Below are 25,109 nucleotides of genomic sequence, written 5' to 3' on the forward strand. Positions count from 1 at the left end.
GACAGGCACAAGCCTGTGTTCAACAGCCCAATCTTAGCCTCATACTTCTTCCTTATAAACAAGTTTATGTGTAAATTTAGTCAACGTACATAATTGACCTAAAAACTTCAATATGATAAATTTGAAAGCTGCTTGGGGCCATCTCTATAAAAAGAGTCCCCCTCCCAGGACAGTAATTAGATACAACCTAATCTGTTACCATCATCGCTGGCAGAAGTCCAAGAGTTGGAGCCATGGCCCTTCCCCACGAACTTTATGAAACAAAAGCCACAGGGAAAGAACAAACCTTCCACTGTTTCCTCCTGGAGAAAAAAACCCACCTGCTCATGAGGCTGACCACAGCACTGTGGAAAGCTGCGCTTGCTGCTGTAAAATATCAGTAACTCAGGGTTCGGCTCCAAATAACTTGTCATTTCAGGCATAATGGTGCAAGTCTGTGATTCTAGCGCTGGGGAGGTGGAGGTAAGCGAATCCTGGGGCTCCACGCAGCCAGTCTAGCTTACTTAGCTGAGACCCAGATCCTTGTCTCCAAAAAGGTGGACAGCAGCTAAGGAATGATACCTGAGTTTGTCCTCTGGCCTCCTTGTGCACATGATGCATGTGTGCGTGTGCACACACAAACTGTCTTATGCCCAAACCCTTAGAAATAAATCCCTGTGGTAGTGTGAATGACACACCACCCATAGCCTCTTGTGCTTATAACTGGGCCTCATATTTGACTTCCAGTCGCAGCCTTGCCAGGAGAAGCCTTGCTAGAAGAGGTGAGTTGCTGCGGGCAGACCTCCGGTTTCATAGTCCAGCCCCACTGGCCAGTGCCTGCTCACTCTCACTGCTCACTCTCACACTCAGCGCTCACTCTCACTCTCACTGTTCACCCTCACTCTCACTGCTCACTCACACCACTCACTGCTCACTCTCACTGCCTGCTCCCTGATGGCATTGGTGCCATGAGCCACTTTCCCCCACCATGGTGGTGCATGCCTTTAATCCCAGCACTTGAAACACAGATTAAGAGGATCACCATGAGTTTCAGGTCAGCTGGGCCAGATTGAGACCCTACCTCAACCCCCCCCCACACACACACAGAAAAAGAAATAAAGTAGAAGCCAAAGTGAGCCTTTTGCTTCCATGAGCTGCTTCTATTCTGAAAGATAACAGCTACCCTGTTGTTGGTGTTGGCATTTCACTAGAGGGTGTTCACATGTAGTAGAAGGAAGATTTATGCTTTTTACCACTATGAAGACAAGGCGGTCCCGTTAGGACTCTCAGTTACACACACCTCAATGACAAGACTCCTCACTGCTTGTGAGCGTAGCATCATTTAATTTAAGATGTTGACATTACAAAACATAAACTAGCCATTATAAACGCACATAGTCTATTCTATTGCTGCCAGGTTTACTTGTTTTATGGTCAAATTTAACAGCCATATTAGATTCAAGATTCTAGATTATAGCTGGTTTTATTGAAAAGGACCCTGTACCTTAATAGCTACCCGACAAGTCACTAGCAAATAGAAGCACGCATCATGAGAAACAAGTAGTGTCACCGTCTCTTCCGCACGCCGGTCACTTGTCGTTTCTGAGCCACGGTGCTCACGCTGCGAGGCTCTGTGAACACTCACTTGTCACCTTCATCCAGACAGAAAGACGGAATGATTTCACTTTGAACACAACACATTACAAACGTTTCTTACCAAAAAGTTACAAAGTAAAATGTAAACATTTTGCAAAATTTACTATGAACCACTTAGAAATCACTTTTAAAATGTCGTTGAGGGCTGAAGAGATGGCTCAGCAGGCTTCCTGGCAGTACTGGGGACCCGTTGTCGGTGGGGTGTGGTGGGGCTGGGGAGCTTTCCCCACAGTGCATTTATAGCAGTCTGTTTGGTGTAGGACATTTTCTTTTCTCCAAAGCCAAAGTCTTAGGGTGTCTCTGATCACTGCTGTTGGTGCTCAGTGAAAGTCGCAGTTGCCAGGCTGAGGAAGGACGCTATCCGGGAAGAATGGGCCAGAGGCAGACTCGGTCCCGGGAAGAACGGGCCTCTCTGTGCTGTCCCTTCACTTTTTTCCTGATATCCAGAGGATTTCATTTTCATTCTCTTTCAAGTTTTACACAGCATGTCTCAGTCTTCCAACTGTGTTCTCCCAACACAGTATGTTCCTGCAGTGTGTGATTTCAGGGTTGTTTGTTTAAATGTAGCATGCTCCTCTGGTCTGGTGTTGTGATTCTGTATGAGATCCCAGCTGAACGGAAATTGAGGCAGAGGGTGAAACGAGACCAGCCTAGACAGCTTAGTGAGAGATCTTGTCTCGAAATAAAAACCAAAAACTTAAAAAGCACTGGGATTATAGCTCAGTGTTAAAGTGTTTTCCTATGAAGCCCAAAGCCCTATAGCTAATCCCTGGTACAGAAGAAAAGGAAGGTCTCCTCAGTTCTAGTTCCTTTTTGGTTCTGGTCCTTTGAACCTCCCCACCCCCACTGCAACCCACCTTTGGTGAATCCTACGATCAGTGTATCACTGCTTTGGGTTTTTCTTTTGTATCACTCACTTTTTTCTCTTTCCTTCCTTCTTTTATTCCTTCCTTCCTTTGACAGGGTCTCATGTAGCCCAGGCTGTCCTCAAACTCCCTGTGTAGATAGGGATGACCTTGGATTTCTGATCTTCCTGTCTCCATCTCTTGAAGACTGGTCTTTTATTAAACTGTTATTTTTTTATTGACAGCTTCCATAATTGTAGACAATATCCCATGATACTTCCCTCCTTCCCCCCAACTTTCCCCTTTGAAACTCCACTCTCCATCATATGCCTGCCCCCTCTCAGCCTCTCTTATTTTGATGTCATGGTCTTTTCCTCCTATTATGATGGTCTTGCGCAGACGGTGTCAGACACTAGGTGCTGGACTTCACGGTGTGGTGGTGGGTGTCAAACCCAGGGCTTTCTGCATACTAAACAAGCACTCTACCAATGGAGCCACAACTCCAGCCTCCACCTCACTCATTTCTCTTACAGTCCTTTGTTCTTGAGAGCTTGTTTGGAGTTCCGAGCAGGGGAGCACAGCCTCTCGTAACCCTTGACCGAAGACCCGTCCTCCTCTATTCGGGGAAAGTCGTCCTCTGGGACCGAGCACACGGCTTCAGGAGAAACGCACATGGAGCAGTGAGGGAGGTTGAGGACACCCTCCTTACCAGCCAGATCAGCCGAATCAATCTATGGATCTTTATAAAGTCACAGAAATGTCCTACAGCAGCCAGCACTGTACTCTACAGAGCTTTCTAGAGTTATGACAATGCCCTACAGGTAGGCCACCCGATATGGTGGAGCCACTGAGCTCATGTGGGCACTGAACAACTGCAGTGTGGCTGGAAAAGGGAACTTGTTTGTAGATCTGTTTAACTGACTCAAATGCAAGCGGCATGTGTGGGTAGCTGAGGCAGTGAGCTGACTGCCAGCCACAGATGCGGTGCAGAGCAGAAAGAGGGGCCGTGCAGCAAGGGAAACCGAGCCAGAGGAAACCAGGAAGATGATGAGGCCATGAAGAATGGCCTGGCTCAGTGAGACAGCAAGTGAGACGACTAGAGAGACCCAGAATCATTAGAAACAAAAGAAAAATCACTCAATAGATGAAAACAGAGCTACGGGGACACAAGAATGAATAAAAACTCCAGATTATATGGATTAAACCTTAACATAAACAAGAGGCAGAAGGAAGTTTTTAAAATCAAGAAGAAAGGAGCTGGATGTGACGGCGACAGATGTCGCAGCCAGATTTCCCTCCCATCTAGGTACCCCCATGAGCTCAGTGGCTCCACCATATTCGGTATCCCAGCTGTAGAACATTGCTGTAACTCTAGAAAGTTCCGTAGAGGACAGTGCACGTTGAGAAGATCCTAACTCATTTCCCACCCAGGGACCCACCTCTACCCTGCCTGTGGCTCATGTCTACATAAGATAGCTTTCCCTGTGTTCTCAAAAACCGTGGGGACCAGGAGGGCTGTGCTGGCCACTGACACCTGACCTTACTTTTCCTGACCTCTGTGGTCTCTTACAGGTAACAGGCAAAGCAAAAAGGCCTCTTATTTCCCGAGCTCTGTCTCTTTTGCCCACTTCCCCCTCCATCAACCCTTGCCCCTCCACAGGGACTGGCCTCAGAGGATTTAGCCTCGGGGTAGGGATGTGTCTATGGAAAGGAAGCCCAGACATTGTGTATTGCCAGGTCTTCCTGTGTCCCCTCGCCCCCCAGCTTATCCTGAGAACTAGAGGCTATGATGTCCCTGTCAGACCCCATGCAAGAGGACTTCAACACCTCAGCTTCCGAGAGGACCCTCCATCTTTCCCTCTCATGATCCCTATGCAGAAGTCCCCTCCGTCTGCCTCCGTGTCTCCGCTCAGGGCGCTCATCCCCTACACTGGCTCACTGTCCCCCAAAGCCACGCCCCCACACACCCACATGGTGCTGGCTATTGTCCACAGCTCCACCACCGCCCCATACCAACTCACTGCCCTCAATTCCCTGACCCCACGGCACCAACTCACTGCACATCTCAGCCAGCTCCTCACCCAAGGCTCACTTGGCCCCCTGGGAACACAAGGCTCCTCCTCTGATGATTTTCTCCTCAGATGCCTTCCCAGGCTTTAAAGTCCCCTCCTCTGATAGTGTCCAGGCTCCGCCAGGACAAACCCTTCCTCCATTCCTGTAACCCCAGTGACCATATGGGCAGATGGTTTAAGCATGGGTCTTCTATCCCTAGAAGGCCTTTGACAGCCAGATCTGCTGAGCTCTGGCCTCCGTACACGGCTGCAAAGGGAGCAGGTGGGAAGGATGTGGCCCACCTTCAAAGTAAGGCAACCAAGGCCCTGAGAGATACAGGGACTTGCCAAGGTCACCCAGCAGGTGAAACCCAGAACCTAGACAGGAACGGGAGCCAGAAGTCTATCCCCAAGGCGGCGTGACAAAGTAGTGCGTGAACCTAATAGGCTGCTGGGAAGGAGAAGAAACAGGGGTGACATGGACTCCAGTGGGCAGTAGTCCATGGGCATGGCATCTGATCCCTCGCAGCCACAAGGTGGAGCTCTCTCGGGTTCAGAAGCCAGAGCCTCTAGTTCCTAAGGCAGCTCCTTAGGCTGGCAGATTCAGGGTCTGCTTTCTGTTAGCACCCTGGGGTGGGCGGTGGGGAGGAGCCCGGCAGATCTTCAGAAGACCTGATGTCCCAGGCACATAGCCTCCGAAGGCCCCAACCGTGGAGGGGAGCCTGTGGTCTGCGGCCCTCTGCAAGTCACATCACATCTATGCTCCCTCCCGCTGAGATGCCCGTGTCATTGCTGGTCATTGCCGAGTGCTGACCAGCACAGCTCCTACTGGACATGTCAGGGCTTTGAGCTTTTCTGAAAAGAAGCTGTTTGGTTATTGGGGGCCTTTTGCTCCCAATGGCAATTTATTTTTTAAACACTTAAAATATTTTCTTTCTTTCTTTTTTTAAATTTCTTTTAGAGAGAGAGAGAGAAGAATGGGCATGCCAGGGCCTCTAGCCACTGCAAACAAACTCCAGATGCATGCGCTGCCCTGTGCATCTGCCTTATGTGGGTCCTGGGAAATCAAACCTGGGTCCTTAGGGTTCATAGGCAAGTGCCTTAACTGCTAAGCCATCTCTCTCCAGCCCTCCTAATGATGTTTTTTGGGAGAGGTATTTTTTTTTAATTTTTTTGTTTTATGTTTATTTATTTGAAAGTGACAGACAGAGAAAGAGGCAGAGAGAGAGAAAGAGAGAGAGAGAGAGAGAGAGAGAGAGAGAGAGAGAGAGAGAGAGAGAATGGGCACGCCAGGGCCTCCAGCCACTGCAAACAACCTCCAGACGCATGTGCTCCCTTGTGCATCTGGCTAACGTGGGTCCTGGGGAATCGAGCCTCAAACCGGGGTCCTTAGGCTTCATAGGCAAGCGCTTAACTCTCTCCAGCCCATGGGAGAGGTATTTTTGAGGTAGGGTCTCACTCTAGCCCAGGCTGACTCGGAACTCACACTGTACTTCCAGGCTGGCCTCAAATTCACAGTGACCCTCTTTCTTCTGCCTCCCCAGTGCTGAGATTAAAGGTGTGTGCCACCATGCCAGCTCCTCATGGCATTTTAAGTTAAGAGAACATGTGAGTCAGGTTTCTGGGCATCATCTTACTTTACAATGTCTATAATGGACAGAGATTTATTTCCTATAGTTCTGGAGGCTGGGTAGTCCAAGGCTCATGACCTGAAGTTGGTGAAGGCCTGGTTGCTGCACCATCTTCATGAGGGCTGTGGGGGAGACATGGGCAAGGGGCTCTGTCACCCTTTCATCAGGAGCTCTGCCCTCAAAGCCAACATCAATTTATTCTGAAAGCAGAGTCCTCCACAGCTCCCACCTCTGCACACAATAGCACTGGAGGTTAGGTTTGCAGTACAGGGGCTTTGGGACACATTTAAACCCCCACAGGGAAGGACACCCACATGAATGTTTTGGGCATTTCTTTGTAGGAGCCGCCTAGCTGAGTTCATGGGAGAGTGGGGAGGGGGTCAGAGACAAAGATCAATTAACAAATTAGCAATCAAAACTGTAATCTGTGGCTAGAGAGATGGCTTAGTGGTTAAGGCACTTGCCTGAAAAGCCTAAGGACCCAGGTTCAATTCCCCAGTACCCACGTAAGCCACGTGCACAAGGTGGCACATGCATCTGGAGTTTGTTTGCAAAGCCTACGGGCCCTGGCACACCCATTGTCTTTATTTGCCTCTTTCTCTCTCCAATAAATAAATAAATAAATAAATAAATAAATAAATAAATAAATATTTGAAAAAAATTTTATTTATTTATTTATTTGAGAGCGTCAGACACAGAGAGAAAGACAGATAGAGGGAGAGAGAGAGAATGGGCGCGCCAGGGCTTCCAGCCTCTACAAACGAACTCCAGACACGTGCGCCCCCTTGTGCATCTGGCTAACGTGGGACCTGGGGAACCGAGCCTTGAACCAGGGTTCTTAGGCTTCACAGGCAAGTGCTTAACCGCTAAGCCATCTCTCCAGCCCTAAATAAATATTTTTAAACCCTGTAATCCGGGCTGTAGAGATGGCTTAATGGTTAAGGCACTTGCCTGCAAAGCTTAAGGACCCAGGTGAGACTCCCCAGATCCACTGTAAGCCGATTATGCACAAGGTGACACATGCATAGGGTTGCACGTGCACACAAGGTGGCCCGTGTGTCTGGGGTTCAATTGCAGTGGCTAGAGGCCCTGGTGTGCCAATTCTCAATCTCAGTAAGAAAAAAGCAACTGTAATCTTTTGAAAGAATTTTTAAAAACTATTTATTTGAGAGAGTGAGAGAGGGAAAGAGGCAGAGACACAGAGACAGAGAGAAAGACAGAGAGAGAAAGAATGGGCTCGCCAGGGCCTCCAGCCACTGCAAACGGACTCCAGACGCATGTGCCACCTTGTGCATCTGGCTTATGTGGGTCCTGGGGAATCAAACTGAGGTCCTTTGGTTTGCAGGCAAGCACCTTAACCACTAAGCGTCTCTCCAACCCCACCAACTGTAATCTTTGTGATAGGAGCAGAGGTGGGTGCCACAGGGACTCTTGAGAGCTCTGGCTGGCCAAGGGCTTTGCGGAGCAGAGGCTATGGGGCTGGCCTGGCAGGCTGGGTAGGATCAGAGTGGGGACTGCCCCATCCCGGAGGACAGTGGTCTCAAAGCAGAAAAGTAGAGTTCGTGTTTGGGAGAAACGGAAGTCCTGTTTCCCTGAAGGGTAAAGAGGAACCAGCGCAGCTGCTAGCCAGAGCTGGTGCTGGGTACAAAGGTGACTCAAATGAGGTTCCTGCCCAAAGTAGCTGTCCTCTTGCAGACCCAGGCTTGCAGGCAGCTCACTGTGGCCCCGCACGTGTCTACAAGGGCCATGAAACAGCCCCGACATTGTGTGTACACTGCCATTGCAGAGCCCACAGGAGCTCACTGAACACTGGCCCCTGACTGGATATAAAAGGCTGCCTGTGACACGGGTATTTGGGATGTCATTGAGAGCGGTGAAGCCATTCTTGGATCTTGGATGGACTTTTGACTTGAGTTCTGATGCGGGGACACTCAAGGTCACACGAACCTTTCACTGAGTCACTGGCCTCCGAGTTCTTGTCTCACTCGGGATGAGGTTTAGAAAGACTATTTCATACTCAGAAGAGGGGGAGAAGGTGCGGCTCCTGCATGGCAGAAAGCTTCCCCATGATGGGAACCACTAAGCAAGATTTAAGGAAGAAAGTACAGCTGAAAGCTCGCGAGGTGGGCAGGATGGTGAGCAGGTCTTCCACACACGGCGCCTCAGGTTTTTGTTTTGTTTTGTTTTGTTTTTTACAGGAATCAGGCTTTACTGGCTGGGATGGGCTGGGGGAAGGGGTACGAGCTGGTCAGTCCAGTTCCTATGCCAGGTGTCTAGGTGACTTGCAGTCTTGGTCTCACCCTTGCCTCAGGTTTTTAGGAAAGTCTAACTCCTTTAGGGAAAAGACATAAGGAAAAAGACCAGACCCACCCTTTTGGCATTTCTGGCCTCTAGAAAGAGGTTGCTGAGGCCTCCTTTAGGGAAAGGAGATAAGAAAAAACCAGGTTTCCTCTCCCCACTTACATCGGGGACATCTCCCACTTTTAACAAAGTGGGGAAAACATTGTTCACTTTCTGAGCTGTTACCCTAAATTCCCTAGTCAATGTCTATCCCCTGTTCTTCGTCATGTGGAAGGGGAGTTACTCTGAGTGTGCAAGGGACCTGGATTCTTGAGACAGAGGTAGGGCCCAGGGGCTCCATTCAGACCAAGGAGGATGGGTGATGGTAGCAAGCCCAGGCCCAGTAGGTGGGGACAAGACTCCTGGGAGGAGCTGGAGGCCAGGCAGGCAGGGGCGCTGAGCTCCCTGTGCCCTCCCCTCCAAGGGGCGCAGCTGGCCTCCTGGATCAGATCTCTAACTACCTCCAGCATGCTTGTGGTGGGTCTTCCAACCCAAGGCAGGGCAGGGCGCGGGGGTGGTCTCAGAGGACGCTCTCCGCTCTCTGCCTGCTCTATTAGCTGGGACGACCCTTGGTCTTGAGGGTACGATACTTTTCTAATGGAGCCCAGCTGCCAGGGGCAGTGCCTGGGGTGATGCGGGTGAGGCAGGGCTTGGCTTCTCTTGGCGTAGGTGAGATTAGAAATGTGCGTTGGGCGTCAGTACCCAACTGGGTACCGGGGGATGGGCAGAGGGAGGCAGTGCGCACAGCCGGGCAGTGGTCACTAGATGCACGGTCAACCGACCAGGCGCACACACCCGGCGCGCGGTGACAGCGGCGTGCGTGCTTGTGCGCGGCGGTGTCCGTCCGCGCGTGCGCGTGGGTGCGGACGGCGAGGACCCACGTGGGTCACCCAAACAAAGGCGGCGCCGCGTGACCGGGCTCTGGCGCGCCCCCGCGGGCCGGTGGGCGGGACTGCGGCTGCGCAGGCCGGGCCGGGAGCGCGCGGCCGGCCGGCGGGTGGCGGGGACACGCGTGCGCGCGACCCGGCGCCGCCGCCTCCGCGCTCGTGGCCGGGACCCGCGGGGGCGCCTCGTGCCCGCTCCCCGGCGCCGCTGGGCTCCCGGGCGGGCGGCAGGTGCAGCGCGGCCGGCTGGCCGGCGAGGGCGGCGCCGCGGCGGCGGGTGGATGAGAGTTGGCCCCGATCTCCGCGCAGGGTAAGCGGCGCGCGCGCGGACCCCCGCCCGGACCCCGGACCCCCGCGATCGCCGCGCTCCGTGCCGGGGCCGGTGCGCCCCGTCGCCTGCAGACCCGGGGTCCCGTCCGCACACACACGCGCGCCGGGCGCTGGCTACGCCTGGCCCTGGTCCTGCCGGGCGAGAGGGACACGTCGCTGGGGCGCAGGGCCCAGGCCGCGGGGAGCGTCATTTGGCTGGGGGGTGGTACCGAGGCTAGGCCGCTAGGGGCACGGAGCGCCTGTCGTCCTACTGACCCACTCTTGGCTGGCGGGCGGGAGCGGCTGGACAGCAGAGGAGAAGGGCACCCCAGGGTCCGTGTGACCCCAGGCATGACCTGGCCAAAAGTTGTGTGTTGCCTGTGCCCCTCCCTGCACCCTACTCTCTCTGTGGCTACCCTCCTCGGGGCTCTGCTGGGGACAGTCGACACTGGGTTGGAACCTAGGCCTGTGCGCGCGGGGATGCGGTGAGGCGGCCCTTGGCCAAAGGCCTCCTCACCTGTCCACTGGACTCGCCCCGCTGAGCGGTGCTGAGGGGCCCGAGGAGTGGCGGCGGCGGGAGAGGCAGCCTGTCCCTGCCGGGCCGGTCACCCGAGGAGGAGGAGCAGCAGCAGCAGTAGCAGCAGCAGGCCCCTGGAGCCAGACACCTGAATGGGCGCCACTCCAGAGTTAGTCCACCCTGTGGCACCTCCATTTCTAGACGCAGGAGAGATTCAGTGTGGGGGGACCTTTTGCAGGGTGGGGTTCCCTTACCGCCTGGTTCCGTGTGGGTTAGGAAATTCAGGTTCTGAACTACCTAGTTCCAGCCTGCCCAAGCTGGGGTGGGCAGAGGGGTGAGCCTTAGGCCCAGGCCCAGGAGGAAGGTGTGATCAGGGCTCAGTCAGGACCAGAGGGCAGTTGGAAAGGTGCCTTTCTCGCACACCTGCTTTGTGACCTTGGGCACGGCGGTGAGGTATAACCCTTGCCTCAGTTTCCTGAGCAGGGAGTGGGGATGGAGCCCATGAGGGGATTAAATGAGGTGATACAGGTGCCCACTGGCCAGGGGTCAGGGCAAGTGACCATGGCTGACCTGCAGAGCTCTGAAGAATTTTCTCTGGTTTCCCTGTCACTGCCCCACCTGTTCCCTGGGCCCACTTGAGGACATACAGTCTGGCCCAGGGAGGCTGCAGGTGTTTCAGTTGTCGATGAAACCACATCCCGCAGTCACTAGGTGGGACCCCCTCCTCCACTCAGGGAGGCATCAGCCAGTACGTTTGCTGGTCTTCGCCTGAGAGCCCCTGTGCCTTGGTCCTGGAGATGACGGCATGTTTCATTCTTTGACCCCAGAGCAGGGACAGTGAGCGTCTACTGTCACCACCCGGACGTTGCTGGACTCCACTAGGGGTGTTGGGGTTGGCTGTGGTCATGATGATTAAGAGGTGGGTGCCTTGGGGTCATCCTCGGCGGGCCACCATCTCTCTGCCCTGCCCATCCTTCCTTAGCGACTGATGCTGGGGACCGTGGCTGTCCCTGTCGGTCCGTGTGATGTCTGTGTGCATGTATACTGGAGACCATTTCCTGGAAACAGCATGGGAAAGCATCAAAGTTGAGGTTTGTTTTGACACAGCCTGGGTGCCTGTTTATTCACGCCTTCTACCCAGGAAGGAAGTTAAGCCCCCTCGGCCCCATCTCTTATCTGTGGAGTTGAGCCTGAAGTGGTGCCACGGGACAGCGTGGCCACCATTGTCAGTGCCAGTAGCAGTGGCCTCTACCATTCTAGTTCTTTCTGGCTGGAAGGAGAATCAGACCTGTTTCCGGGATCACCATTTCTGTTGCACATTACAGTGCCTGGACACAATGGAAGCAGAGTGTTTTTAGAGTCTGTGAGACTCTCCTGCCAGCGCTGGAGTTCCCCACCGCCGAGCTTTCTGTCAGGAGACCACAGCAGGGATGTTCCAGTAACACCAGTGCTGGCTCTGGCACATCTGGATGGAATCCATGTCCAGGGTTCCTGGGGGACTGACGTCCCACAGTGGGACCCATGATAGCAACTGTGCCCTCCATTATCCTTGCCCACCCTAGAGGCATGTGGAAGCCAGTTTTCCTTGCTCTGCCATTGGCAGTTCCCTCTGGAAGCTGGATTTATGGAGTCCTTTTGAAAAGATTGGGGTGTACATTCTGGAGCTTTTGTCTGAAGGCCACTCCCCGTCTCTGGGAGGTGGGCAGGTCCCCCTGCCGTGGACCTCTGGCCTCTCCACTGCGGGTTTGTGTGTCAGGATGGGACGGCCTGCCTGCTGGCTGTGAGAGCAAGGTGCCACAGGCCGTTTGAGGGAGAGGGTGTCACTGGCTGTGTGGCAGAGGTAACCTCCGAGTTCCCTCAAGGCAGGCTGGAGGGCGCAGCCGGTCAGCAGAAGTCAGTCGTGTCTGTGGGCTGCTGGTGCAGGTGGCTGCCGGGGCAGTGCGTGTCAGCGTGTCCTCCTCAGGGACACATTAATAATGAATCCAGAGAGAAGATGCGGGCCAGGCAAAGCGAGGAACAGGCAAATGCAGATGAACTTGCTGCGAGGCAGCTCCCCTTTCCCTGGCCCCAGGGTGGCCATCTCCTGGGAGGCCAGTTTGACCACTCACATGGCCTTCAGAAGGCCTTGTGAGCTGGCCTGGGGCTCTTTGATTCCACTGGCTTCAGGGTTGCTTCCTCCTTGGCTCTGGCTGGCAGAGTGGTGGCTTCCTGTTCTGTCACCTGGCAGAAGTTAACCAGCAGTCTTGTAAAGGAGATGAGCGTCCGGTTCTCTACAGCCAGTGTGGGAGGAGGCCTGAGCTCCTGAAGGTGACTGGGTGAGGTGGAGGCCCTGCCCAGCCCAGGAGGGTGGGGCTCAGGGTGGCTGCACCTGCTCCGAGCCTGTGGCTGGTGGAGAAATGCCCTTGTAAAGCAAGGCGTGTTGACTTCTCTGACTTCCCTAATTGAAGAAAACTTTGTTCTTTTCCCCTGGGGTGTCTGCGTGTGGCCTGTATTGAAGGCCTGGGAGGGGACTTTGGGTTGTAAGTCACCACTAATGATGCTTGACATCTAAAGGCCATTGTTAAGACTATTTGGCACTTGAGTTATAACCAGGGTTGTGATTATGCTTAAGCCCCGTGATTAAAGTCCCCTGCGGTTACACAGGAAGACAGGAAATATTGGCTGATCAAAAAAAAAAAAAGAAAATCTGTAGTATAGTAAGAGAAATCACTCAGTTTACACAGTGCACATTGTACTGCCTTGCCAATCCTCACTTTGCACTTTCACCCCACTCTCCTTATGAAGAAACTGAGGCACAGAGAAGGGCACAGCTTACACGAGTGCTGGCTAGTTAATGGCAGAGCTGGGATTTGAACTTGAGTTGTGGCTGTGGCCATTGCAGCCTTACCACCCTCTAGTAATCTGGAAAGCTCCGCCGAGTTAGAGGTGCAGTGTGCTCCCTGGGCCTGTCAAGTGTGCAGGGACAGCAAGACGTGGCAGTGTCTCTCACAGGGCCTGGTGGGAATCTGAGCACTTCACATGATTTGTCTTTGTGACCATAGTAGGCTGCATCTCACAGCAAGGGAGCCCCAACAGCATTGTGGGAACCCTCTGGAGACACAGGCTTGCTCATGGGAGAGCTCAGCCTGTGCCAGTGGGCTGTGCTCCTGTCCAGGCCCTGTGCACAGAGGTGGTCACGTGGAGAACGCCCCTGTGTTGTACTGTGTTTTTGGGGTGTGCTTAGCTTCTCTGTGCCACCTGTGAAGCAGGTAGAGCCTTGGCCTAGGAACAGAAGTCAGAGCCTGATAGCTGGCCCCTGGCTTGTGGTGGCTGTATCCACATTGCCTCCCACAGGAAGGCCATGCCGCTGGTGCAGAGGTTTGGCTGCCACATCCCTGGTAAGGAAGCCTGCTGAGAGCTGCTCCATCCCCTCCCCCCCCCCCCCCCCGTGTGGGCTTCATCTGGGATTGAGGGAGCAGTAGGGGGGCCTAGGAGTGAAGGCTTCTGGGATAGCACCTGTCACCAGCTGCTGAGTGGCTGTCCTCTGTGCAGCTTGCAGAGTGTGAGGTCTCTGGGCACTGTAGCACTGTGCCCAGGGGGCTTACTAGTTCCTTGGATCTGGAGGTAAGGGTACTCTACCGAGACCCCCAGTGCCACTGAAGTTGGGCTAAAGAGAAGAAATCAGACAAACCTGGAGGCTGTCCAGAGCACTCGAGGCCGGAGAAGACACTGAGCCACTCCAGGCTGGTTCCTGGGAAGTTGGCGGGACGGACCTCTGAACCTGTCCACCCCTGTGGGTAGGGCTGTGTTGCAGTTACCTTCCCATTGCTGGGAAAAACACGTGACCAACAGCAAATGGGAGGGAAGGACTGTTTTGGCTTATTGTCGTGAGGGGAGGTACCATGGTGGCAGGGGAAAGCATGGCGCAGGCAGAGGCTGGACATCACGTCTACCAGCGGCAAGAGAGAGCCTAACTCTGGCAAGGCGGAGGTGGCTGTGGCAGCCCCAAGCCCCCCTCCCCACAACGCATCTCCAGTAAGGCTCCGCCTCCCAAACTTCTGTCGGTATTCAGAACGCATTAGTGGAGGATATCTAATTCAGACCACCACAGTTTGGGCAGTATGGAATGGACACTCAGGGCGTGCAGTGCAAGGGTGGTACTGGGACCACACCCCACCCTCCCTGACTGGTGCCACCTCCCATTACCAGCCCCACCCACCCTCCTAGGCCATCCTCAGTGGCAGACTTCTGTGTCTCTGTTCAAGGCCCCGGGTTTGCCCCTCCTGTGAGCACCCACCTTTGTCCTCCCTGCTTTCATGTTCCTGCAGACGCCATGTCTCCTTCCCTGTCTGTTTCCCCCCTTCCAGAAGGTGGGCCCTCCACACCTGTAAGCACCTTTTCCCTTGTATCCAGAGCTGCCTCCAGTGACATGCTAGCTAGCCCAGGGTTGCTCCTGTCTCTGCCTCAAAACTCCCTGTGGGAATGCTGGGTTACAGATGCGCACTGCTGCCCCTGGTTTTATGTGGGTTCTTGGGATTTGAACTGCAGTCCTCATGCTTGTGCTTTGTTCTCTGAACCATCTCCCTAGTTGTTCTTTTTTCTTTTTAAAAAAAATATTTATTTATTTGCAAGGAAAGAGAGAGAAGAAACAGAAAGGCAGAGAGAATGGGCGTGCCAGGGCCTCCAGCCACTGCAAAAGAATTCAGAACTCCAGCTGCATGCTTTGTGCTTCTGGCTTTTGGGGAATTGAACCCAGGTTGTTAGGCATTGCAGGCAAGTGCCTTCACTGCTGATCCATCTCTCCAGCCCTCTGTTCTTTTTTTAAAAAATATTTATTTGTTTGACAGAGAGAAAGAAGCAGATAGAGGAGAGAGAGAGAACGGGTGCATCAGGACCTCTAGCCACTACAAACAAACTCTATAGACGCATGCACCACCTTGTGCATCTGGCTCACGTGGATTCTGGGGAATCAAACCTGAGTCCTTAGGCTTTGCAGGCAAGCGCCTTAACCGCTGAGCCACCTCTCCAGCCCCCTCTCTGTTTGTTTATACATATCTGTCTTGAGATGCTGCCCACCCTTTCATGGATGTCTCGCTGCCTTGCAGTACATTTGCAGCCTACAGGATGCATAGCCATTACCACAGTCTAATTTGAGAGTGTTTCCAGGCTGGGCCTTGAATTCAGCAGTCCTCCTACCTCAGAATCCCGAATGCTGGGATTATAGGCATAAGCCACCATGCTTTGTTTTATAGCTCATGTCTTAAGCTGGTGTGGGTCACCCACGGCTGTCACAGAAACCCATGTTTATCAAGTTTCCGTCATTTTGACCTAAAATCTTTTGTCCCAGGATCCCATTCAGGGTCACGGGTCTAGTTGTTACTTGTCAGACGGTGACAGTATGTCAGACCTCTTTTTATTTTCTTTCTTTTTTTATTCGAGGTTGGGGGTCTCACTGTAGTTTAGGCTGACCTGCAATTCACTCCATACTGTGAGGATGGCCTCAAACTCATGGCAATCCTCCTACCTCTGCCTCCCAAGTGCTGGGATTAAAGGCATGTACCACTGTGCCCAGCCTACTGGATTCCTTCTTAAAGTTCTTTTCTTATTTTGCCAAATTCCCAATATGTAATGTCACATATATATATCTTCCTCCCAAGTGCTAGGATTAAAGGCATGTGCACCACGCCTGGCTGTCAGACTTCTTGCTGGGAGAGCCCCAGTGACTGTCGAGCCTGTGTTGGGACACTTGGAATTCCTCTCTTGGAGTTGGGTGTCGCATGTTTGTCTCTCACCTATCTGGGTGACAGGTTTAGGAAGGACCAGTGTTCTCACTCTCTGGGAACCTTCGGTAACTGACTCCGTTGCTGGTGTGAAGTCAGCGCCCTGCCCGCGTTGTGTTGGTGTGATGTCCCACTGCCAAGGCCCTTCGGCTCTTCTCTTCGGAAGGAAGTCACTGGCAGTCCATAGCTCGTGAGGGGGATCTGTGCTGCTCCTGAGCTGAGTAGCTGAGTTATTGGGCATTCTGTATGGATAGGAGGATGGTCTCTTCACCAGCACTTATCCATTTACTCATTGACTTCTGTTAGTGTGGGCTCGTGGGTACGCATGTTAAGCTTTGGGATACCATACGTTAGTGTGGACTCGTGGGTACATATGTTAAACTTTGGGCTACTGTCCAATTCTGCCTCAGGTATTTCATCGCTTCATTGCTCTGCTTCAGACCCTGGGCCCCCTAGACGCCCCATCCCTGTGTCTAAGCATCGTGATGTCCTCCGGCCCACAAGGACATGTAAACTTCAGTCCCAGTGTCTGCCACTTCTCTAAGGAGCCTTGATTCTTTCTATTGGAAACGGATATCAGAACCCAGATCTGGGTATGTGGGTGCTAGTAACTCAGCAAGAAATGTACGCATACACTGTGACCCGGTGCTCTTGCGTGTTCACAAGATGAATGACCAGCTCCAGTCCCGTCACCCCATGGACAGTTCTGGTCTCTTCCACTTATGGATGGATACATTTCCATCCCAGCAGTGTGGAGCCCAGTCCCCTCCCTTAGTCACCTGTGTGACTCAGCCTTTCCTGCCAGTGTCCGCCCTGTGGGATCCGAACTGCTGTCCTGCAGTCCTCCAGAAGAGCTTCAGCACCCTGGCCCGTGCCGTGGGTGTGCCCAGCTGGCCTGCAGGCCCTGGGGAGGGCCGGCTGCCTCCCAAGCAACACTTCTGTGACTGGTGATGGGACAGGAGAGAGAAGAAATCTGGGAGACTGAGGAGCCAGGGACTTCCCTGCTGTGTTTGCCAGTCTGGCTGTGGGATGATCACAGGCTGGGGCATCCCTTTGAAACTCAAGGGTGGGGCCCGGCCTCGAAGGAGCCCCAGTGGCCTGGCTTCATCAGGCGGGAGAAGGGCTGTCAGAAGGCTGTCGTGGAGTTCTGTCTTGGAACTCTGACTCTGATCCCGGCTGGCCCGTCTCTTCTCTGCCTCTCAACTTGCCGCTGCAGCCGGAGCAGCCTTGGAATTGTTCTCTGAACAGCGAAGACACCGTGCCTGTCACGTGAGCGGTGCCACACAACGCACCGTGCCGTTCATGGCAGGAAGAGGGATCAGGACGGCTGCTCCGTTTCTGCTGACGTGGCCTCTACCTCTTGGCTCTGTTTGTGGATTTGATGGCAGCCGTTGTCCTGCCCAGCTGTGCAGGCCTCAGCAGCTGCTACCTGGGCTGTGTGTCCCCTCTCCAGGAGGCCTTTTTCATGGGGTTTCTTTAGACAGGAATCTTGCAGGTAGCAGGTAAACTGGGTGCACGGGCCTGGGGGCCTGGTGGAAGGGTAGGTGAGGGGAAAGTGGGTACTCAGTTCCTGTGTGGAACCTGAGATGGGGTGAGGGTATACTAGGTTGGCATTTCAGAAGGCAGGTTCAGGAAGCACTGGGGTGACACCTCTCCTTTGTGCTTTGGTCCCTCAGCTGAAGTGAGGCAGCGTGCTGGGAAGGCACTAGGCTGGGCTCAGGGCGGGTGGGCGGGTGGCTCAGTGGCTAGGCCTCTGTTCACTTTGTGACGTAGACAGAGCCCAGAGTGTCCCCAGGTAGGTTCCAATCCAATCCCCAACGGCCATGGCAAGGATGGAGGGCAGGGGCTTTTGGTCTGTGCCGTCCACAGTCATGGGCAGGGACACTGCCATTTTCTGTGCAGGCTTTTTGGAATTCAAGAGGAGCATCTTGCGCTGTTGTTTTTGTTGGGTTAAGTTCTGCTGTGGCGAGAGGGCCCCCACCCCGAAGACCCCGGCTTACCTGCACGTGTCTGAGCACATGTGTACCAAGGACCTGCTCTGTACTAAGTATGGACAATGCTGAGTGTCTCCGCTGTCTTTGGGGCGCCTGTGGAAGGGAGGCCTGGCTTGATGGGCAGCTCAAGAGAGACCCTGACTGGTGTGGGACAGGCTCTGAACCCATGGGGCTAAGAGAAGGGCACAGAGGCAGCTGGCCTTGGACCACATGCCTGCTCCCTGTGGCTCGTGAGGTCCGATGTTAAGACCAGCTTCTGTCACTGGCTTCTGGAGATCTAGCCAGCAAATGCTCATTTCTTCCAGGCTCAGGGTGTCACGGCGCTATTGGACATTTAGTCCCAGGGCATCTCGTGGCTGCATGCTCTGTGATGGGGCCTGGGCCTCCCGTCGCTCCTATGTTCCCCTGGTCCTGTGGGGTATGCCTCAGGAAGCTAGTGGAGCCAACCCGGAGCCAATGGGTATAGAAAGGGGGCCAGTTGTGTCCAGCTTGAGACCCAAAACAGGCTATTTGTGAGCCTTCCTGCCCTGAGCTGCATGCTGCCTTCCAAACAGGCCCATCCACGGGGAGCAGAAGGGGCAGCCCCACCTGTCCACAACCTGTCTGGGGCCAGGCTGCTGGAGGCTTGCCGCCTGGCTTCCCTGAGCCCTAGCTGGGCTGCTGTCTGGCGAGGGGAGTTTGTGCGGCCGCCCTCCTGTGTGCTGCCAGAGGAGCTCGTGACCGCACTGCCCGGGTTCCTGGTGACCGCCTGGGTGCGCAGAGTAGGGCGCCCGCCTCTAGCTTGAGAAAGCCGTACCAGTGGCCGTGATGGTGAAGGCGTGTGCTCCTCCATCCTGTAGCTTAGCCAAAGCCCATGGACCCACGGCATCGGGAAAGCACCCTGCCACTGGCCCCTGGGGGAGACAGCTTGACATGTAAAACTCCAGAGTTACATGAGTCCTTAAAGGACACGTAGCCTGGTGGGTCTCAGGAGATAGAGGCAGGAGGATCTCATGTTTTTGTATAGCCTGGGCTTTGCCTAGCATGTATGAGGCCCTGGGGTTCAGGCCTCTAAACAGCAACACACACACACACCCCTCCAATGTCACTAAAAAAAAAGGCCTGGGCCAGCTAGCTCCCCAAGGAGTGGCCACAAAGGTCACAGCCTGGTGGTGTGCTGGCTTGCTCGGTGCCCGGTTGCTCTTATTGTGCATAAAATCCTACCAGGATGGGTTGGGTTCGCACCTCGGAGCAGCTCTCAGCCAAGTGTGTGACCCTGTTGGTCTGTGAGGGGGCAGGATCTGGGGTTCTTTTGTCCCCAGTCACTTCAGGGAATAGCAAAGTATGTAGTCATTTCGCAAGTCCTCCAACAAATGGTACTGTGAGGTTCGAGTGTCTTTGGGCAGAGTGGGGAGGCCCGCTGACAACCCCGGTGTCTAGACTGACTCTCGCTCCCCCTCCCCCCCCAGCGCAGAGCAGGAGGCTGGGCTCTCTGTGTCCTAGAGAGCTTCCTTGGAACGCACTGGCTCCAGTGGCTCGGGTCTGCAGCCTGCCTCTCCTGTTCAATCTAGAGGGCACAACCAGGGGTCTGATAGATAGAAAGAAAGGGAGGGAGGGAGAAGGGTGGTAGGCAGTAGCGTGGCATTCTCCAGCAGGGTGCCAGTCAGACCCTCAGGGATGAGAGAGGGCGGAACAGGGGTCAGGGTCAGTGGTAGCCCAGCCTGGAGGAACATAGTACAGACATGTGTTGCAAATCCTGGATCGAGAAGGAAGGTGACATTTTGTTCAGAAGCCTGCCAAAGAATGCAGGGGGTGTGTGTGAATCATGTTGAGATTCCATCAGAAGGTTGAGAAAGAGGGAGGGAGGGAGGCAACAAGGGAAGGTGGTGGAAAGAGGGAAGAGGAAGAGATGGTGGGGGTGGATGCTGTGCTGGGCCTGGAGGGAGAATTTAAGGGAGTGACATTCTAGTGGCCGTTGCTGGTCCTCAGGGACTGCTGCCAACTGTGGGGGTGGTCCACGGGGGCCTCATGCTCGGTGTTGGTTTTGTGGAGAGGAAGTGGAGCATGAGTCAGCGCCCGCCCGCCCGCCCGCTGTGCCAGGGTGGAGCCCCGGGAAGATGGCCACCGAGGGTGGGCTCCGGGCTCTCCGCGCCGCAGCTCTGAGCCTGCTGTGGGCCTCTCCCTGCTGGGAACCTCACTGGATTGGTGGCCCAGGGGCAAAGGACCAAGGCCTGATCAGGAGGGGACTGGAGTGAGTGGCATCTAGTCGTTTATGCTGGACTTGGCCCGGATCATCTTGAACATCCTGTCTGAGACGGACATCTAGAATTAAGAGTCACAGGGTAGGCCAGCACTGGGGACCAGCCCCTGCAGCCCCATCTGTTGCTGGAGGGGTATGCCGCACGGAGGAATAGATCTGGGGTCTGGGTGCTCATCATGGCCTCCCCTGCCACCACCTGCCTAGGACCAGTGAGACCCCCAGTGACAGGTTCCTTGGGTAGCTGTTATCTTTCAGGGTTGGGGAGGCTTGCGGGCCAGCACTATGGAAGGAAAGGCCAGCATGGCTGTATGAATGAGGGACAGGCTGGCTGGCTCAGGATGACCATGGGCCAGTGCCCTGTTCCTACTGGTATCTGTGGCACAGAGCTGGCTGGCTGCGACCCCAGCAGGAAAAGGGAAGCTAGGCCCTGCCCAGCCACGATGTTGAAGGCCCAGCTGACCTCCTGCAGCCACGTAGCCTCTGCGCTTGCAGGAGTGGTCCTCTGAAGGTGGGCCTAGGTTGTTGGGGTCCTCAGAGTTGCGGGCTTCCTGTCCTTCCTCTGGTCTTTTGCCCAGATCTGCTTCAGGCACACCAGTCCCCTGCCATCTTGCTTCTATAGTAGTGAAGCCCTGTTCAGCCTCACACCTGTGTCACTCGAGCCCGGCCTTCGGGGTCATGTGAAGTGTGAGGAACAGCCTGTGTGTATTGGAAATGGAGGGGGCGGGGCAGAACCTACTGGTCCATGCTGGCTAGTGTTAAAGCCAGGTCTTGTCATAGAGCTGGTGACAGAGCCTCTCTGAGCCCTCTCCTCCAATGTGAGGGAGTGCTGGAAGCTCTTGAGATGCCATGTGGAAAGTGCCCATCCAGTAGTGACCACAGCCATTAGCCGTCAGGCTGTGCATGGTGGGTCTCAAGCACTGGTGTAGCCTGTGGACGGAGGAAGACTCCCACTAGTGCCCCAGGGCGGGGTCCTTCCAAAGCTGGAGACCTTTTCATGTCCTCAAGCTACCGTCTCTCAAAGCCCCAGATCTGCCATAAAGGAAGCAAGTCCTAGATTTGAGGATTGCCCTGGACATGCAGGGAGCCCTGAATGCTAGGGCTGGCTGCGGGTGTTGAGAAGCCCTGAACGGTGGTCCAAGGGAGGATGGCGCTGTGAGCTCTGGGCTGAGGGGCTCAGGGAAGGCTGGCTCACACTACCCCAGGAGGATGGTGAGTGGGTGGCTTCATTTTCAGAACAACGACACAAGGTCGCCATTAGGAGATGTGTGGGAGTGGTTGCCATCCTCCATAAAGACCATGTGGTCTTTATGGATGTGACCAAGTGGTCACCATACTGCAGAGGAGGAAGTGGGCATTGGAGGAGTCCTGGCTTGTCTGGTGGCAGGGCCCACACCACCGTCACCCCACAGTGCTCTCTGGTTTATGTTTCTAAAGCTCAGTGCCATCTTACTCACTTAGTCCTGAGCACAGGCCTCGTGGGCTGGCCTCTGTGCCTTCCCATGGTCCTCTCCCAGTCTTCTTGGAGACGCCCTCCACCCTTAAGAGTCCCGTATCTGCCTGAACCTCTGGTCCCCCCACAACCCTGGTGAGGGTCCCAGGGGACAACTTCTACGTGGCAGACCGACTGCCAGACTGCCAGCTGTCTTCCCAGCCCCTGCCATGACACTTCCCCGCACGTGTCATGGTGTGTGTGTTGTTGGGGAGACCCTGCTGTCCCAGCTAATGGCCTCAGTGCTAGCGAGACTGACTCACAGAAGCGAGGTGTCTCCTCCAAGGACACACCACCAGAAAGCTGGGAGGCTGGCACTTCTTCAGTGTGTGCTCCCACTGCTGGCCTGGACATGAGCCGTGGAAGGACAGACAACTTGGTATCTGCATGAGACTCTGGGTGGGTGAGTGTTTCCCACCATGCTTCCTTCCAGAGACGGTGGGAGCCTAGCTGGGTGTGTCCGGGCACACGGCCCTCCTGGTCATGATTCTTCCTGGGATGGGTTCTTAGAGGCTGAGAGGTAGTGCTTAGTGTGGCGCCTTCTCATGCAGCATCTGTGTGTCCTCTAGAACTGGAGAAAACCTGGTCTGTGGCAGAGAGCTGGGAACTTGGGGGTGGGCAAGGACTCGTCCAGGGAGGTGGCCCTCCTCCAGTGTGTGTCCATGTGTAATCAGGTCCTGCTTGCTGCCTGCCACAGGTGTCCCAGTCCCTGTGTCTGCTCATGACCCGCCTTGCTTTGATGGTCTGCTTGTGAGGCAGAGGGGAAATCCCAGGGCTGAGGCTAAGTGGGTGCCAGCAGCTGCGGCGGAGAGGCCGGGCTGCTGGGAATGTCAGCGGGATGGTAAGGCCCACAGCACAGGGTGCAGACTCGCACCGAGGCCACGGAGGCCAAAGCCCTGGGATGGTCCCCGAGGGTGCTGCCCTTCCCAGCATGTGTCCTCTGCTCCCTGGGATCCAGTGCTGGACTGTCACCTCTGAATTCTTGCTACTGCTGTGTCAGCCAAGTGTTCCAGTGGGCACTGACTGCCAGTGCTGAGAGCCCCACCCCTCTGCTCAGTCTGATGGGCAGCAGCTGAGGTCACTGCTGGGCAGGCACTGTCCACATGGCTTCTCAAGAGCCTCCAGCAGCCCTCACTGTGGAGGGGAGGCCAGGAGAGGCTCTCGTGCAGACATGACCTGGGGCAGAGGGCCGGCACTGACTTCCACCTGGTCTATTCAGGCTTCACGACGGGTGCCGACAGCTGTGGGTTCTGTCCCTTGGGAGGGTCTGTTCATTCCTCCCCACGTCCCATTCCTTCTCCTCAGTTAGCTAGGGACAGTCAGAGATGTCAAGGGCAGTAACAGGACAGCAGCCCTATCCTAACGGCTGGCTAGGATGCCACGCCTTCCCCAGCAGTGGGCTCCACAGAGGCAGGAGCCAGCCCCATCCTTCTGTCTCTGGCTTAGGGCCTGGCACAGACAGCGAGGGCACCAGTGTGTCTGAGGAGAGCCCGTCGGTGTCAGTCACCTGAGTGCCAATAATGTCCCCAAGGCCTGGATCAGCAGGGTTGCTGGGGCTCAACTGAACTGTGTAACAGGCGGGGTGCAGTCTCTGTAGGGTCCCATTGCCAGGGCAACTAGGCAGGTCAACCTCCCCAACCCCCGCTCACTTAATTGACAAATAAGTGTTGTTCCTTCAAGGTAGGCAAGGGTGTATTTTTTAATAATTGACTACTTAATTGTAGGACTGAAACAGTGCAGCGCAGTGCCCGCTGATTCAGAGCGCCGCGCAGCGCCGGGCCCCGCGCGTCCGCCCGCGGCTGGCATCCGCCGTCTGACGGCTTGTGCCCGGGGAGCCTCTGGTTCACACAGACGGGGGCTCGTCCTGTGGTTGGCTTTCAAAAAACTACTCTAGCACATCACCAGGCCCCACATTTGCAGGACACCCTGGTCCCTGAGGGGCGCTGCTGGCTTCTTGCCTTGTGGCCAGTCCTTCCATGCCTAGAAATTGACTGTTGCATTGGGTGTGAAGAATTTTAGCAATAAAAAAGTTTATTATGACCTATTTATGAGGTATTTCAGAATCACTTCCACGAATATTTTGTCCTAAATTCTATATAATTAGAAGTTAGAAACCCTACTTGGTGATTATTTTTTGCTCACCAACATAACCTAATTTAGAGATAGCTCCATGTGGGTTTTCTGAAAAGAAACATTTGAATGAAAATATAAAGGGAATTGATTTTATCTGCCCTCTTCTCATGTGCTTGAGAGTAACGTGACCACTTAGGTAGCTGCGTCTGTTATCTGATCCGTCTGCCTTTTCTCTTTACCAGCACCAGAAGGCAAATCTTCCTGACCTGTTGTTGTTAATTCCAACTTTGAGGCCGTAAGAACCATTGCTGGCCCTTCCTTCGCCTGGCCTGCCTGTTCTTTCTCCTCCTCAGACCTGAGGTTAAAGGGGAAACGGCTGCAGGCCATCTCCACAGAGACGTTCAAAGTGAGTCAACAAAATGAGGAAAGGTGATGTGTGGTTCTGTCCACTTAACCAGAGTTCTCAGTTGCCTCATACCGGCTGAGATCAGGGCAGGTGGCAAATCCTTTCATGCCCACTGGGGAATGCCCTTGGGGAAGGGGGTGCTGAACTCGCTTTGCCTGGAGTGGTGGAACAGGCTAACTCTTCCTTCTTGACTGTTCTGGACCTCAGGTTCAGAGGGCAAGCCACTCCCAGGCTGGTCCAGCATGGCCTTCCTTTGTGTTTATCGAGTTATTTTTAATATACTGCCTACCCATGAGCTTGCCTTTGGAACAAAAGCTAGGGCCTTATAATGCCCACAGTCCACCCATGTTCTCTCAGCCTCCAGTGCCCAGGACTCCCTCTCCCCCATCCCGGTGCTCATCTCTTTGCCTTCGGTGGTGCCATGCCACACTGTCTTTACCACCACAGCTCGCCCAGAGAGCCTCGTATCTGCTGGTGCTCCTTCCCCCTGCTTGGGGCATGGGTTTCTCTTCCTTGTGCAGAAGAAGGACCAGCAGGTGTGGTCTGATCAGCGAACACAGGTGGTTGGAGGTTGAGAAGAACACTCTAGCCAGGCAGGTACTGAAGCACATAGGTAAAGGAACTGGGCATGCTCAGGACTGCTTGTGGGGGGTGGTACAAGGCAGGCAGGCCAGGGTGTAATGGCGATTTGGGGGGTTAGGGGCAGTTCTTAAACTCCAAGCCCTGGGTTTTTATGTTTTTAACAAAGAATTGAAATAAATAGATCAAGGAGGACAGATTATAGACTATTACATTTATTCAGAGGAGTGAGGAGTGCTCAAGGGGGTCCGTGAACCAAGGGAAGGGTCTGGATACACCCACATGATCCGGGAGCCCATGTAGGAGCTGAGCATGGGCCTGGAGAGAAACATGAAAGGGAATTTCCCAGGGAGATTTA

General features: G+C 54.5%; 1 protein-coding gene across 1 annotated transcript in view; it reads left to right on the plus strand.

The window, feature by feature from the left end:
* The first annotated feature begins 9,641 nt into the window (after nt 1–9,641).
* Gramd4 (GRAM domain containing 4) overlaps nt 9,642–25,109 on the plus strand; it is an 87,396-nt gene continuing 71,928 nt past the window's right edge. The window contains exon 1 of the mRNA XM_045153181.1: nt 9,642–9,696. Coding sequence (XP_045009116.1) covers nt 9,668–9,696 — 29 coding nt within the window. The 5' untranslated portion in view covers nt 9,642–9,667. The remainder of the gene's footprint in view (nt 9,697–25,109) is intronic.

The sequence above is a fragment of the Jaculus jaculus genome, chromosome 6 (genome assembly GCF_020740685.1).
Source record: "Jaculus jaculus isolate mJacJac1 chromosome 6, mJacJac1.mat.Y.cur, whole genome shotgun sequence".
Lineage (NCBI taxonomy): Eukaryota > Metazoa > Chordata > Mammalia > Rodentia > Dipodidae > Jaculus > Jaculus jaculus.